The 16,370-nt window shown below is 39.4% G+C and overlaps 1 protein-coding gene across 2 annotated transcripts in view; it reads left to right on the forward strand.

Annotated features, from left to right (window-relative positions):
- The window catches only part of LOC132820158 (glutamate receptor 3-like), a 335,515-nt gene that overhangs the window by 207,167 nt on the left and 111,978 nt on the right, over positions 1 to 16,370 (forward strand). For both annotated transcript variants that reach the window (XM_060832109.1, XM_060832108.1), the window contains exon 8: positions 12,339 to 12,443. In XM_060832109.1, coding sequence (XP_060688092.1) covers positions 12,339 to 12,443 — 105 coding nt within the window. The remainder of the gene's footprint in view (positions 1 to 12,338; positions 12,444 to 16,370) is intronic.

Genomic DNA, 16,370 nt, shown 5'->3' on the forward strand with positions numbered 1-16,370 from the left:
GAGAGAAAATTGCAATGATACCGATGGTCGAGATTTTCTTTCAATATTCATACTTCTGCACCAACAGGGATAAGAGGTGACATGGAGAGTTGCTTTATGTTATGGATGTAAAAAGGCCTGCATCTAATTTCCAAAAGTTTGTGATTAGAGGGGGAGGGTTTTGCACAGGGCAGGATGCGGGTTGGTGAGTTAGGGATAGGTGAACACATGTAGAGGGTACAACCTGGTGGGTCGATGGGAGGAATGAATCCTGTTAGTAGCTGGAAGGAAGGACTGACCAGAGGAATGGAATGGAGAGCCTCGGAAGGGAATCAGAGGATGGGCAGGGAGGTAGTGTGAAATTGGAGAACTCAATGTTAAGTCGTCCGGGCTATCAACTGCTAAGGAGGAAGATGAGGTATTATTCCTCTAATTTGCAGTCGGAAAGTCCAATCACTGTCCATTTTAATTCCCTATCCCACTCCCTTTCCTACATGGCCGCCTCCATTGCCACTTCGAATCAGACCACAAGTTGAAGGAACAACACCTCATTCCATCTGAACAGCCTACAGCCTGGAGAACGTAACAACAAATTCTCCAATTTCAAATAACCTCCCTTCCCGAACCCTGACTCCCTTCTCAGTCCCTCCCCCTCCCTTCCATTCCTCTGATTAACCCTTGCTTCCAGCTACCAACCCGGTCGTACCCTCTACCTGTGTTCATCTATACCTACCTCATCACCCACTCCCCTGTACCTATCTGCCTTAAAAATATTCAATGACCTTGTCTCCATCATGTCCTGAGGTAAGAGTTCCAAATTGTACAACCCTCTAAGAGAAGGTGATTCTGGCATCGCTGTCATAAAAGGGTGATCTCTAATTCTAATGAAGTTATCCCTCATTCGGGACTCATCCACAATAGAAAACATTTTTTTTCCATTTCCACTTTGTGATGACCATACAGAAACTTATAGACTTAAACCAAGTCACGTCTCACTCTTCCAAATTCCAATTGGAACAAGCACTGTATGTCCAACCTTTCCTCATAATATATAACGTACATTCCAGTAAACTTCTTCTGAACTATCTCCAATGCACTTATATCTTTCCTTAAATAAGGAGACCAGAACTTCACAAAGTATTCAATATGTGGTCTACCAATGCCTGCATAACTGAAGCATAAGATTCTTAATTTTATGTACAATTCCTCTAATAACTAAAGATAACATTCCGTAAGCACTCAGCCATGCGATAGAACATCTCAATTCCTCCGTACCTCAGCTATCTAAGTCTTCTCCTGCAAAAATTAAGATTCTCTACTTATGGTGGGTGAGGAGCCTAATGTTGGGCACCCCTACATCCTTCTGGACCCTTTCCGTGTGTGTGTGTGTGGGGGGGGGGGGGGGGATGGGTGCTGTCTTCTCCTGGATTGTGGAAAAGAGAAGGAATGATTTCGATGTAAATGGGTGACAGAGCTATTAGTGCTAGTGTAGGTGGTTGAAGGGTGATAAGGTTTCCTGGTTGAGTGAGTATACAGTGCTGAGGTAATGCAGGGTGGGTTATGTTGGACCCAGTGTGGTAGAGGAGGCATGAGAAATGAGAGCGGGTGTGGTAAGCTTTTAAAGGCAGATAGAGTACAAGCTTTGGTCAGATGTGGGTGCAGTAGCAAAGGTTGAGAGGTAGCAGAGTGGACTGTGGTGCTTACCCTGGTGGAACAGAGAAGGTTAGTGACATGCTTGTGATACTGCCAGCCATTCCTCTGGACTAAAGCAATTTGGTGGCAATCTGGGACCAGCTGATAGGGTCTAGTGCACAGCCTGTTCTGGTCCTCCAGGGAAATGACACCCCTCCTCTTTACCACTCCATCTACCAGGATCCCAGTTGGAGAATTGCAGGGACATTTCCCCTTCTCCAACGCCTCCTGATGACTCTCAAGAAGCCAGTGCTCGTTCGGGTACACAGCAGCCTTTCAAAAATGGTGTGGGTGTAGAGATGCTCGTCTTTGGCAGATATTCAGTGAATGGCAAGTAATGGAATGGGGATAGAATCTGGTGAGAGGGCAGGGGTGGGTTGTTAATGAGGCAGCTTTGGTAAGATGCAGTGAATGATGTCACCAGGTCTCATGGCAAAAAACCCTCCAAGAAACTTGTCAAAACAAACACTATCAAAGAATTTAAGATTCAGCCTATAGTTCTGTATTTTCTGGCTCCATCTCTTCTTGAATCCAGGAGTCATATTTGCTCCTTTTGAGTCTGATGGAGCCTCTCCTGAATCTAATAGTTCTGGAAAATCATTAGTTACACATTTGTTGCCTGTTATAAGATCCCAGGTAGATGGCAATCAGGACCCAGAGACTTGTCTGCTGCAGCTCCATCAGTTTGCTGGTACACGATCCGTGGTGATCATAACTTCACCAAGATCCTCTTTCTCTTCTACCTCATGATTTACTACTATATTTTTTTAATATATACTCCATAGTGAAGACAGCAGCAAAATATCTATAGAAACATGTGCTGTCCATTTTTGCGTACCTTCATCTCAGACTCTAATTTCATTCAGCTGATTTATCTTAAGTCATTTCCTGCTGTTCTTTATATTTGGGCTAATCCTTGGTCCTGCCATTCATTTTTAACAACTATATGCCTTTTCATTACGTTTGTTGCTTTCCGAACTGCCTTACTGAGTCATGATGCTTGGTCTTCCCCTTAGAAGTTTTCTTTCTAGTAGGAACATATATATTTTGAGTATCATGAAATATTCTCTTAAATGTCTGCCACTGCTTGTTTAATGAACTATCCATAATCTTGTGTCTGAGATCATATCAGCTTGATTAGATTTCAGGCCCGCAACATTGCGTTTATTAAAGTTAAAGACGCTAGTCTTATACGCAATCTTCTCCATTTCAAACTGGATAAAAAATTCAGCCATATTTTGGTCACTGCTATCTAGGGCTGCTTTTGCTCTGAAGTCATTAATTCAACCTGTCACATTACACAATACCAAGTCTAGTATAACTTGCTTAGACCCAAAATGTATTACTCTGAGAGACTATCTCAGAAGCATTCTGTGAACTCTTCATCCAGGTTTCCATTTCCAATCTGCTTTTTCTAGTTAGTATAGGTGGCCCCAGCTTCAAGCCCAAAAATAGATGAGCATTACATCTAGTCCAGAGAAGCATCAGTAGCTTGATTGTTCATGAAGTGCTGCCTGTTTTTAAGTCTGGCAATGTTAGAACAGGGAGAAGAGGAGGAAAACAAACTGGTTGGCATGCTTGCAAACTTCTAATTGCTAGTAACCCCACTGATCTGTGATGAAGCATGTGGAAACATTCACACACCACATGGCCCACCACTGACATTCATTTTTAAGTCAATAAATATTAAGCCATTAATTCCCTATTTAAATGCAGCAGCTTTATCTCTACAATAAAGGGCAAGCCAAAGTAAATGTCATGTGTGAAGGCTCAACCTTAAGCTTTTAATCCCCTGTACAAGAAAATACAACTTATTATATGGTTTGGACAATAAAGCATAAATAAACTTACTTTCTTAGCATTCTTCCAGAAGTATCTTAAATAAACTGTAATATTCAATAAATGATTTTCTCATTTAAAAGAACTGATTTCACTGGACCTTAGAAAATAAAAAAGGAAAAGAAATCCTGAACAAATCAAGCATCTTACATGAACACAGACTATCCCCAAATGTTTCCTAGCCAATGAACTGCTTATGAATGCAGTTGCTGTTGTGTGATAGGAAACACTTCAGTCAAATTGCGTACAAAACACTCCCAAAAAAAAGGAGAGAAAATGGAAAGCTAATCTATTTTTATGATGGTTAATTGAAAGATAAATATTGACCATATGGAATAAAGCCTTTACTCTGCTTTGAAATAGATACCAAGTGATCTCTTATGCCCACCTGACAGACCACTTGGTTTGAAATCACATCCCAAAGGCTGTACCTCCAACAAGATAGCATCTAGTCAGGCCTGCATTGGTGTTTTCATTTTAACTGTTATGTCTGGGTTGTGAAGTGAGATTTTGACTCACAATTTTTCTAACTTAGAGACAAAACTACCAAACATGCTACTATTGTAATGTTAGCAAGCAATCTTATGATAGTTAGTAAGATGGATGAGTACAGAACATGAATATAATTCTCAACAGTAATTCAGTGTATCAAAGGTACAGTTTGACAGGAAATGGAAGTTAAGCAATGGCTCAGCTCTGATTGGAGTAATTGGAAGAGGTGCGACAGATGTTATGCTGAAAAGAAGAACATACAATGCAGTTGTGAGGCCAGCCTTGGAATATAGTCAGAAAACTGGACAACTTCAAGAAGACAGGAATCACAACTAAACAGAAATCAAACAGGGATGTTGAGATGAATGTCTAAGTTAATGAGAAAAGGAAATATCAGGAACCACACATCAGGGAGTCAACAAAGATTGTGGGAGAATCCAAGGAAATAGGCAAGTAGAAATTGAAATAGTGTGTCCATGTGTTATGGAGAGAGGGGAGAAATATGGTGAGGTAGGTGATAAAAATGGAATGCCAGGAATCAGGAGAAGAGGAAAGCTCAACAGTAGCTGGAAAGATTTGTTGGTGAGAGACTTCAACTCAGCAGAATTGGAAATGCTTCGAGCTGGATGAGATGGCAACGGCTGATTGATCAGCATTGTAGTAAAACGTGAGGCCTGCAGATGCTGGAGATCAGAGCTGAAAATGTGTTGCTGGTTAAAGCACAGCAGGTCAGGCAGCATCCAAGGAACAGGAAATTCGACGTTTTGGGCCAGAGCCCTTCCTCATTCCTGATGAAGGGCTCTGGCCCGAAACGTCGAATTTCCTGTTCCTTGGATGCTGCCTGACCTGCTGTGCTTTAACCAGCAACACATTTTCAGCTCTGATCTCCAGCATCTGCACACCTCACTTTTTACTCGAAGATTTTAACCTACTGGAAATCCTCTTGCAAGGATGCCTTCCTTGAAGAAGCTCTTTTCCTCCCTCTACAAGGATTTTAGTGAGTCTCTCTCTCTCACTGCACCCCCCAGGTCATCTCCTCTGCACAGAAGCTCTTCAGCCACATTCTCAAACAGACTCGTTACCACAGCCACATCTCCTTCCTCAGCAGCTACCTACGGAACCGACTGCTCCCGCACGGACTCCGGACTACATTCCAACCAACAAAATTTGGACCCAACCAGGACAACCAGTACCTACAACAAATCCGAAGCCTCCAGCAACAGACCTCCCTCCGGATCCTCCGCTCCACCCTTGCAGCCATGCGTCGCTACCTACATTCTGCAATCAGCCCTACCCTTAATCCTCATTCCTGATGAAGGGCACTGGCCCGAAACGTCGAATTTCCTGTTCCTTGGATGCTGCCTGACCTGCTGTGCTTTGATCAGCATTGTGGTGACCACAAGTGAAATGGCAGAAGCTGAAATAAGAAGGAGATGAGGAAATGGCTTGAGACATCATTGGGGTAGATTTTTAGTTTGCAATGCTAGTACTGTATTATTGAAGCTCTACCTGTTTATAGAGATTGATTTGCATGTGTCATGAAGTTACATCAAGTTGTAAAGTTGAAAATGTATTCCATTATGTAGTATTGTAGCAAAACTAATGTTTTGTTTTAAACATATTGAAATTATGTATTTAAGGGTTCACTGACAACACTCATTTTGTTGTCATATTGATGCAAATATTACTATTAGTGCTATATGTGTGATGTACTTCAGTCCATGATTCAAAATAAATTAAGGCATACATTGAAGATGCAAGTAACTCCAAAAAAGATTAAATAACAGTTCACCGGATTTTAAAATTAAGAGCAGTGTGAGATAAGGGGTTTTTTTGAGATCTGTGTATCAATGACTTCAAACTCTGGCTTTCCACATACTTCAAACTTTGTAAAGGAGCTATTTAAACTTCAAAACAAAGGAGGTCATAGATATTTAAATTCAAAGTTCTTGAAACAATGAAACAAAATAGTCCTGGAGATACACAGCAGGACCATCCGCATCAGGAGAAAAGATAAGTTGATACTTGGAATGAAGATCTTCCAACAGAACTCAAATTTAAATCTTTGGAAAGGATTTAAAATTGAGATCAAATCTACCTGCCTTCACTAAACATTAATCATCTTATATATTTAAAGAACATGCAAGCATTGTCCCGATATCCTAGCCAATATTATCCTTGAACTGGCACAATTGACAAAGTGATTTTGTTAGTCATTGATGTCACCATTGATTTTAGGATGTTCTTAATACAGAATAGTTATTGTGTGCCTACATGACAAAAGATATTCCTTTCAATAATAGTAAGTTGGCAGGTTCATGGATAAAAGGAGGCCGCTATGTCAAAGGTGACTTTTAAATGAGACACTTTGAGCTGTATCATCACAAATAATTATATATAAACCAAAGTGTATATCATATTTTCCCATAATTCTTTTTCATTTCAAAAGAACAGAATCAAGTTTCACATTGAATATATCACAAAGGTGCTTCAGAAATAGAAGAAATGAGCTGAGCAACTTGTTCTTAGCAGACTTTCCCCAAATGAAAACCAAAAACCTGGAGGTATTTTCCTAAAATGAATTCAAGCAAACGAGACCAGCCAAGTGATTCTCAAGAAATGCATGATGATAAGAGTTCCAGTTTTCGTTCATTTAACTGATGAACAAAACAGGAATCCACAATCCATCAAATTCAAATCCACAAAACATATCAAATTTTAAACTATCGTAACACATCATTGTATAATGGGTTAACTGTGGGGAAGAAGAAAACAGCTTTGGGAAAATGTTGTATGAATAATGGCTCTGAAGATGTTAATGGTCATGTTACATTGACTCCACCCCACTCACATTGCACACAGACTGTAAGTGCAGACAATAAGTTTTATTCTGTCAGAGTGAACAAATGTATATTTATCAGTTCGCTAAGGCTTTAGTAATTATGCAGGTCGAATATAGTTGTACTTATTGCTACCTTGCAATAACCCTTCTTCTTATCTAAGAACAGTGCCTCTTCTGTAGATACTTATTTATGTTGGATATTGTATCACAACTCACTAGATAGTCTTATGACAAAGTCTAATAAAGGTGGATTAGTGGCAAGAACCACCTCAAACAATTATTACACACTGCCACGTACTGATAAAGATAGCAAATAACATTAGACACCAGGAATAATATTCTGTAAAATTGTAATTCTTCTTTTGCTGTCAAAAGATAGGAAAGACTTTCATCCCAACAGTCTATGCTGGCTATTAAACTCAGGACTCTAGAAGAGAATTAATAGTGTGTAAGTCACAAACCGCTTCCCTTGAATCCACAGTCACCATGTTTAAGTGTGTAAACTCAGCCAGATTTAAAGCTTTATTCACACTCGAGGTGCAGTTGGGAAAGTGTTGGGTTCTAGCAATGATTCTGTAATTGAGGACAGGTATGAGGAGGGGCAAAGATCCAAATTATCCCCTTGACATCAGGAAATATGAATCATGCTATTTTAAACATTATTGTCCAGAACTCATCACTTCTTCCCACTTTCATAAGTTTCTCCACATTGGAAATGGTTGAGCAAGGCTTCAGACTGCTACCACCATAAGTAGGCCCAAGGCAGCAAGGAAGGTGAATGGATGGTACGACAAGCTGATTATGGGGCCTGCCTCAGTTCTCGTGGACATTGACACATTCTGTGAATGATGTTTAGCTCCTTACCCCTCCATCTCCACCGTATCTCACCTTGATCCCTCTTAACCCACATATACTCCACTCCCATTCCCCCTCATAGCATCCATCCCCTGTATTCCTATGGCCAATACTGTAAGCTTTTGTTCCATTTCCCTGGTCTGTCAGGCTTACTCTGGATATTAATCATCCAAAGCATCTGCTTCTCTGCCTCTCTGCATCTACCCTAACAAACATCATTTAATATCGTCTCCTCTCATTCTTCTAAACATCAACCTACTCATCCTCTCCTCATCAAAAAATCCCTCCATACCCAGTATAAACCTAGTGAACCTTTTCTCAATTGCCTCCAAAGCCAATATATCCCTATTCAACCTTTCTTTAGAAAAGGGGACCAAAACTGTTCTAAATATTCCAGGTGTGTTCTGGCTGGTGCCTTGCAAAGTTTTAGCAAGACTTCCCTATTTTTATACTCCATTCTCTTTGAGCAAAGACCAACATTCCATTTGGCTTCCCTATTACTTTCTGAACTTGAGTACTAGCTTTTGCTGATTTATGCACCAGGACCCCGAAATATCTCTGAGCTGCAGCTTTCTGCAGTCTTTTCCTAGTTAAGTAATATTCTGCTGCTTTATACTTCCTGCCAAAATGCATAATCTCACATTTTCCCACATTGTATTCTATCTGCTATGTTTTTGCACACTCACTTGGCCTGTCCATATTCATCTGTAGACTCTGTGTTATCCTTACTGCTTATTTTCCCACCAATTCTTGTGTCATCCTCAAATTTGTTTATAGTACATTCACTTCTTTCATCCAAGTCATTAATATGTATTCTAAATAAATCTGGACCCAGCACTGATGCTTTGGCAGTCCGTTAACTGCAGCTTTCCATCCTGAAAATGCCCCTGTAGCCCAATTACTTCTTTTGGTGAGCTAATCCATTCTCATATAATACCCTCAGCACCATGGTCTCTTACTAAGTAGCCTTATGTGCCATCCCTTATTGAGTACCTTTTGGAAATCCAAATATTTTATATGTATTGTTTTCCCTTTATCTAGCCTATTTGTTATCTTCTCAAGGTATTCCAATAAATTTGGCAGGCATAATTTCCTCTTCAGGAAACCATATTCAATCTGCTTGATTATATTATGTATTTGTAAATGCTCTTTTATTATTCCTTTATAATGGACTTGAAAATGTACCCAATAATAAATATTAAGCTAACTGTCCTATAGTTACCTGTGTTTTGTTGTTTTCCTCTCTTTTTGAATATGGATGTTACATTGACCATTTTCTAATCCTTTGGGACTTTTCCAGAACCTTCCAGTGTTATTGGAAGGTTAATACTAGTGCATCCATTATCTCTGTCGCTACTTCCTTAATATGCTAGGATTCAATTTGTCCTATCCAGAGGACTTAACAATCCTTAGCTCTATTAATTTCACTGGTACTTTTTCTCTAATGATAATGAAAATGTTTACTTCTTCCCCCACTTTAGCCCCTTGATATTTAGTGATTCTGGAATGTTATTACTGTCTTCTACCATGACGATTACTACAGTGATTTCATTCAGCTCTCTGCCATTTCATGATTCCTGACTATTATTTCCCCAGCTTTGATCTCTAAGGGATATATGTTATCTTTGGCCTCTTCCTTTTTACATATTTGAAGAAGCTCTTACTGTTTGTTTTTATATTACTGCTAATTTGACCTTACTGTTTATTTTCAGCCTCTTAATTATTTTTGGTTAAATTTTGTTGGCCTTTACAATGTTGTATATTTTTCTTTCAATTTGATGCTATCCTTAACTTCCTTGTTTAACTGTGGTCAGTTTATCCCCTTCCTAGAATCCTTCTTCTTCATTGTGATGTGTCTTTGCTGAGCCATGAACTATTTTGTTAAACATTGTCCATTGTTCCTCAAACCAAAAAAAGCTGCAGAGGCTGGATTCCAAAGTAGACAAGCAGGAGGTTAGAAAAACACAGCAAGCCAGATAGTCTCTGGAGGTGGAGAAGCCACCATTTCAGATGTAAACCTTCTTCAAGTTACATCTGAAACATTGATTTCTGCAGCGCCTGATGCTTCCTGGCTTGCTGTGTTCTTCCAGCTCCCTGCTCATCTATTTTGGAATCTAGTATCTGCAGTTTTTTTTGGTTCTAACCAACTTTGTACCACTGTAAAGTCTCTTCAAAGGATGCCAACTTTGAAGATGTTCTCTGCAAGTCCTGAAGAAGGGTTACATCCGAAACATTGACTTTGCCACCTCCTGATGCTGCCTGGCTTGCTGTATTCTTCGAAACTCTATTCTCAGTCCACTCTCACCATTTCCGCCCTCATCCTTATGTAATTAAACTTACCTAAGTTTAGCACAGCTGTTTCTGACATTGTCTGCCTAGCTCAATGTATTAGTCATCCAAAAGTTGAGCAATTGTAATGGGTCCATTTGACAAGTGTGTTAACAAAGCAGTAGAAAAAAATTGCCAGGCATTAATTTTTCAAATGGCTTTGTTACAAATACTTAGCTACATTCTACAATTGGCTTAGCACAGCAGGCAATATTGAAAAGCAACAGAGAGCAGTTAAGCTTTGTTTGATTTGACATCCTGATTACCTTTCAGTAAATTATTCTTTCTAAACTGTTTTTTTTCAAATGTGTGTGTTTATTTATACAAAATTTAAAGGTGTAAAGTGTCTGAAAAATTCTGGCATTGACACTTTTTTTGCAAGGTTATTTTTAAAATGTTACTTTCAAAGCCTCCACTTATATCATCAATTCCAGAATCATTTTAACAACTAGACTAGGCATTGGTCAATTAGCTCTGTATGTGGTGTAGAATGTAAAATGCATGGTGGGTATGGGGTGGAAAGGAGAGAAATTGTGAATGGAAGAGGGCATAATAAGGTCATCTGGAATAATCATGTGGAGCATGGAAGCTATGAGAGGTATTAGCAACAGCTTTTATACTTACCTGTCAAAAGGTTTCTGACTCATCAAACAGATTCCCATAATGTTCACAAACTCGCATAACTAGTGAGATGCCCACAGGCTTCAGGGATCACCCACTTGCACGTAAATATTAGAGCCAAGTAAATTTGCATTTCCAGCAGTGATTTATATTCTAAACCTAATGTCACTTTAAATGAATATCAAATAGCGACCAATCACAATTCCCAACCCAAGGAAAATGACAGGCAGAGGGGTTTCTCAGGAAATGCACATTTTCCACCATGCGCAATTCCATTCAGCTCAGATCTATCCTGAGTTGTAGACAAAAATGCAGCCCAGGATTTATTTTCTAGAAGGTAAAAGTGTACTTTCAAAAATGCACTTTCATAGACAAAAGGAGCATGTGCAATATTCTCTCCCTCTAAAAGTTCTGTTCATCAGGTCAACTACCAAAGTTATGATTGGAATAATTATTTTATGAATTAACTGTAGCACCATTATCTTAGAAGAACATTTTCATGACTACCTTAAAATCTCTGCACTAGATGTAGAAAAATTAATTTTCAGCTAAATTTAATATATTTTAAATGGAGTCATTACTAATGGCAGTAACCGTTATACATCAGACAGATCCATTCTGTTTTCTATTAAACTCATAGAGTCATAGAAATGTACAGCACGGAAAAGGAACAAAGAAAATTTACAGCCCAGGAACAGGCCCTTCAGCCCTCCAAGCCTGAGCTGATCCAACTGTACTGTCTAAACCTGTCAGTCAATTCCTAAGCATCTGTATCCCTCTACTCCCCCCAACTCATGCATTTATCCAGATGCATCTTAAATGAATTTACCACTCTACCACCTCTGCTGGCAATGCATTCCAAACGCCCACCACCCTCTGTGTGAAGTACTTGCCACGTGTATCCCCCTTAAACTTTCCATCTCTCACCTTGAAAGTGTGACCTCTCGTTATTGACCCTTCGGTTCATCTCATCCATGCCGACCAGATATCCCAACCCAATCTAGTCCCACCTGCCAGCACCTGGCCCATATCCCTCCAAACCCTTCCTATTCATATACCCATCCAGATGCCTTTTAAATGTTGCAATTGTACCAGCCTCCACCACTTCCTCTCACCACTCATTCCATACGCGTACTACCTTCTGTGTGAAATACTGTCCCCTTATGGCTCTTTTATATCTTTCCCCTCTCACCTTAAACCTATGCCCTCCAATTCTGGACACCTCCTACCCCAGGGAAAAGACTTGGTCTATTTATCCTATACATGCCCCTCATGATTTTGTAAATCTCTATAGGGTCACCCCTCAGCCTCCGACACTCCAGGGAAAACAGCTCTAGCCTATTCAACCTCTCCCTATAGCTCACATCCTCCAACCCTGGCAACATCCTTGTAAATCTTTTCCAGGCCCTTTCAAGTTTCATAACATCCTTCTGATAGGATGTGATTATCAATGATACAAATATCTCAGTAAGAGGCCCAGCAATCACTTCCCTAGCTTCCCACAGAGTTCTAAGTTACACCTGATCAAGTCCTGGAGATTTATCCATTTTTATGTGTTTCAAGTATATTGTGCTGCATTGTATGAGGTCCCAGGACCTCATACATGATTTTACAATTTGCAATTCATTTTCCTGTGTTTAAATGAAGCATTTTCATTACTAGTGTATCACTTCTGTGCTCTGGATTACAGGTACGAGGCAGAGGACTGACTGGAAATCTACAATTTGACAACTATGGACGCAGATCAAACTATACCATTGATGTTTATGAACTAAGACCTTCTGGACCACGGAAGGTAGGTTGAAATAAAACAGGGCTGTTTTTAGTTTACTGATTTTCTTTTGGTGAATAGCTCCAAGATACTAACCAGTACTGTGCTAAAATGGCCATTATTCACCCATATGAATATCCCATGCAATTTCTTCAATTCTGCAAATACTGCATTTTTATGCCAAAAGCTCGGAAAGAAAAGGATTGAGAAAAATGTAATTTTCTTTGCTCCGAATATATTTTCTGTGGGCGGGAATGTGTATCTGATCTTCTGTGGTAGAAACTTGTTTTCCATTACATTAACTGAATCATCATTGCACACATTCTGCCCCTGTGGATTTATGCTGCACAATGGGAAGTAGAAATCTTGCTCTGTGACTGACTCGGATTATTTTCTGTGATAGAGTAATAAACAGCCATCAGCCAACAATGATGAATCTAACATTTATAACTTGATCATTTCTCAGTGGAGAAGTTGATTTGTGCTGCAAAGAGAACAGGGTGCCTAAGGCAGATCAAAACTGAAAGAACTGCGATTGCTGTAATCAGAAACAAGAACAGAAGTTGCTGGAAAAGCTCGGCAGGTCTGGCAGCATCTGTGGTTAATGTTTCAGATCAAGTGACCCTTCCTCAAAATTTCCATCTGCCTAATGCAGATGTATGAAATGTGTCTTATTACATAAATCTATAGATGTGCAACCACTTATTTGACACAATTCTGGGTATCTGATTCAGCTCCCCAAATGGGACAACTCTTACAGTCAGCTGGCCTGAATGCCATGAGGGCTCCCTTGCCTATATGGTCAGGATCTAGGGAGTAGAGCGGTGAAGGAATTCAATTACGTGCAGGCAGAAGCCAATAATATTACTGTGAAACCAGGATGCTTTCTTGAGGGGAGGGGGCAATTTTGGCATGAAAATGGTTATTTCATCCCCCATCATGAATTTTGAGACCAATAGATAAGTGCAAAGTAGCCAATTTTCTTTGTTCTGTACCTTTGTACATTTCGACGCAGAATTGATTTTTGTTTTTCAGAATGTATTGCTTATCATGACTTCCTCCTTGTAACTTTGCTGCCAAGACTGTCAGCTTTGCTTTGTTACTGGTGTTCCTGCTGCACAGCTTTCCCACAGTTACTCCCTTAGGCCTGTCGCCAGTAGATCCAACTCCCCGACTGTCTCCTTTCTTAATATGTCTCCAAAGCTCTAGAAGTCATCATGGTGAACAGCAGAACATACGGAGTATTACGGAACTTAGGTAGCCTGTCATAGCTAGTGAAATGGCCCCACGTGAATTTCATTAATATGTTTTTGCAGCATTTCCAGCTTGTTTACTTATGAAAATACACTAAATTCCTAATCCATGGCCTTCATTCCTATGACTACACAGATAATAGCCGTAATGCAATTATATGACCTCTAAAACAAAGCATCATTCACAGGCTTTTGCCTTAAATAGTCTTCTTACATTGGCAAAAAAGAGTGATCACTTTGATAAGCTATTAGCCCACATTAGTCAATGCAGTGAGGTGAAGAGAAGTTTTAGCTACTATCATGAAAGAGGTTTTGGTTTACTGTCATAACGAATTAACTGTCACCATTACATATTCTATTGGAAATGTACAGGAAAACGTATTATACAAAAATCAGCATCAGTGCAACATTTCCAAAATGAGTGTTCACAAATTACAATATCGGAAGCTAGCAGGTGAACTGTTAAATTGGTTAATACTTCTGCTGAAACAATGGGTAGAGAAATGTCAAAATGAATATGAATATACCATTAATCCAGTAATATCCACAGTATAATTACAAGGCTCAAATATTACTAATGAATTTTAACTGACCTTATTATTGCTTATTCTGTCTATTTATGTGGGTTTTTGAAAACAACATATTTGTTTTTAAGCACTAAGAATTGATGAGTCATTTGGGGGAGTTCCAGGGTGAGGAGGCTGAAATAACATGATTGCTTAAACATCCTAGGTTAATGACTAATTTGCTCATGTCAGTTTGAATCTTTTGTACCGTCAAGTTCCCAATTCCTCTCAAGATAATGTACTCACTTTTAACTATTCAAACCAGCCATTATCAACTAAGGATGCCCAAACTAATCACAATTCTTTCTATCATTTGCATTTTAATTCCAGTTTCATATTATAGAGCTTCTGCTGGAGATCAGCACTCCCTGCTTACCACACCATCATACGAACAGCAAACCTAAGTAGGAGCACTCATTTTTGTATTCAGCTATTTGCTCTGCCAATGATGATAATAAAGTTTCAGCCTAGCAATTAGGAACAGCCATGCAGCATTTGGACTGTCACGCCATGCAGAGCTTCTACAAAGTTAGTCCAAAACTGAACACAGTTCTGAAGAAGGGTCACTGGAGCTAAAATGTTAACTACTTGCTGACGTCTTCCTGTAAATTCTGTTCTTGTTTCTTTTAGTTTTTAGCCCCAAACTGTATTGCTGCTAAAGGTCTGAATGCAAAAAAAAAATGCGTTGTCTATTGAATTTAGGACACTATCTCTTGAGACTAAGGGACAGATTTTCCCATTGGAAGGCAGGTTCAAATCTAGTGAGGTAAACCCAACTCTGATACCAGCATGCTATCAGAGCCAGTTTTCAAAGTGCTCAGGTTCAACTGACCTTAGAGTTGAGTCTGTCACTAAATTAGTGGGAAGGCAGGGTGCAAACCGGAGTGTAGTATGGAAATGGGGTTGGAATACCAGGGGACTGACCTGTGACTTTACCATTGCTCTGGCTTCCATCTCCATGTGAACTTCAAAAAGTTGAGAGAGTCTACATTTTCAAAGTGACCGTGGCAAACAAAGAGCTGGAATCCAGAAGAGTGTAGGGGATAATCAGTGACTAAAATGCCTTACCCCTCACAACTTCTTTGGTGAAATTTTCATTTTGTTTATGTCAAATGCTGATGCGATTGGTCAGCCTCTGAGACCTCCTAACAGCTGTTTGTCACCATGAAACTCTCAGGAGGTCTCAACTCCTCAGTGGCCTCAGGCTACCCAGCTAATGAGGTGGGCAGCTTCACTTTCCCACTTCCCTGAACTTGATAAAATCGTCAAAGTTCAGAATGGATGTGGCAGACTGGCACATGAACAATTTGTACCATTTTTTAAAACCATTCTGCCTCCATTCTGTCACAGTTCAGGATGGGACATTTATTGGTCATGACACAGTTAATTATCTGTATCGAGTAAAATTTGAATTAAGGTTCTTTTTTCTTGCTTCGATCAAATTACTGGATCATTTTATCACTTAAATGGAAAATTGTACTTAATTGTCAAGGTAATTCTTAATTTTATGGTTCTATTTGACATATCTAAACTGCTAAGATGCTTGTCCTGAGCTATCATTTAACACAGAATCAATCAAAAAGAAGTAAAATGAGTTTCGTCAAAAGGATTACGAAAGAAACATTGACATTTCAAAGAATCATTAACCATCATTCATAAGTCTAACCTCCATGGGAACACCCACGACACAAGTACCAATCTAAATCTTTGGAGAGTTCCTTTGCAAACCTAATTAAGATTTCATTAAAGAAGGATAATGCTATAGAGTGAGAATTTTCAATGCCACATTTTTAAAAAGCATTAAACTCTTTTTCACATCAGGCATTCAGTGGAGAAACACTACTGGATCAGCTGATGAATGTCTCCATTGTACTAAAAGGGGCTTGTATTCTTTTTGTTGCTGTATACTGACCCAAATCTGTCATCATTGTGGAACCTATCGTTTACAAAGTGCACCGCATTAAACAACATGTCACTCTGTGAGAGTCAATCAAACAAAAAGAATCTAAACTGATCCAATTACCTACATTTATTTAAATTTTTAAAAATCGGCAGAAACAACGAACATGGCAAAATTTCTCTCTCCAATGTGTTGCTAGTTGTTTTCAACACCTAGTGTGGTACTGAGCCGT

This window comes from Hemiscyllium ocellatum, chromosome 11 (assembly GCF_020745735.1).
Source record: "Hemiscyllium ocellatum isolate sHemOce1 chromosome 11, sHemOce1.pat.X.cur, whole genome shotgun sequence".
Classification (NCBI taxonomy): Eukaryota; Metazoa; Chordata; class Chondrichthyes; order Orectolobiformes; family Hemiscylliidae; genus Hemiscyllium; species Hemiscyllium ocellatum.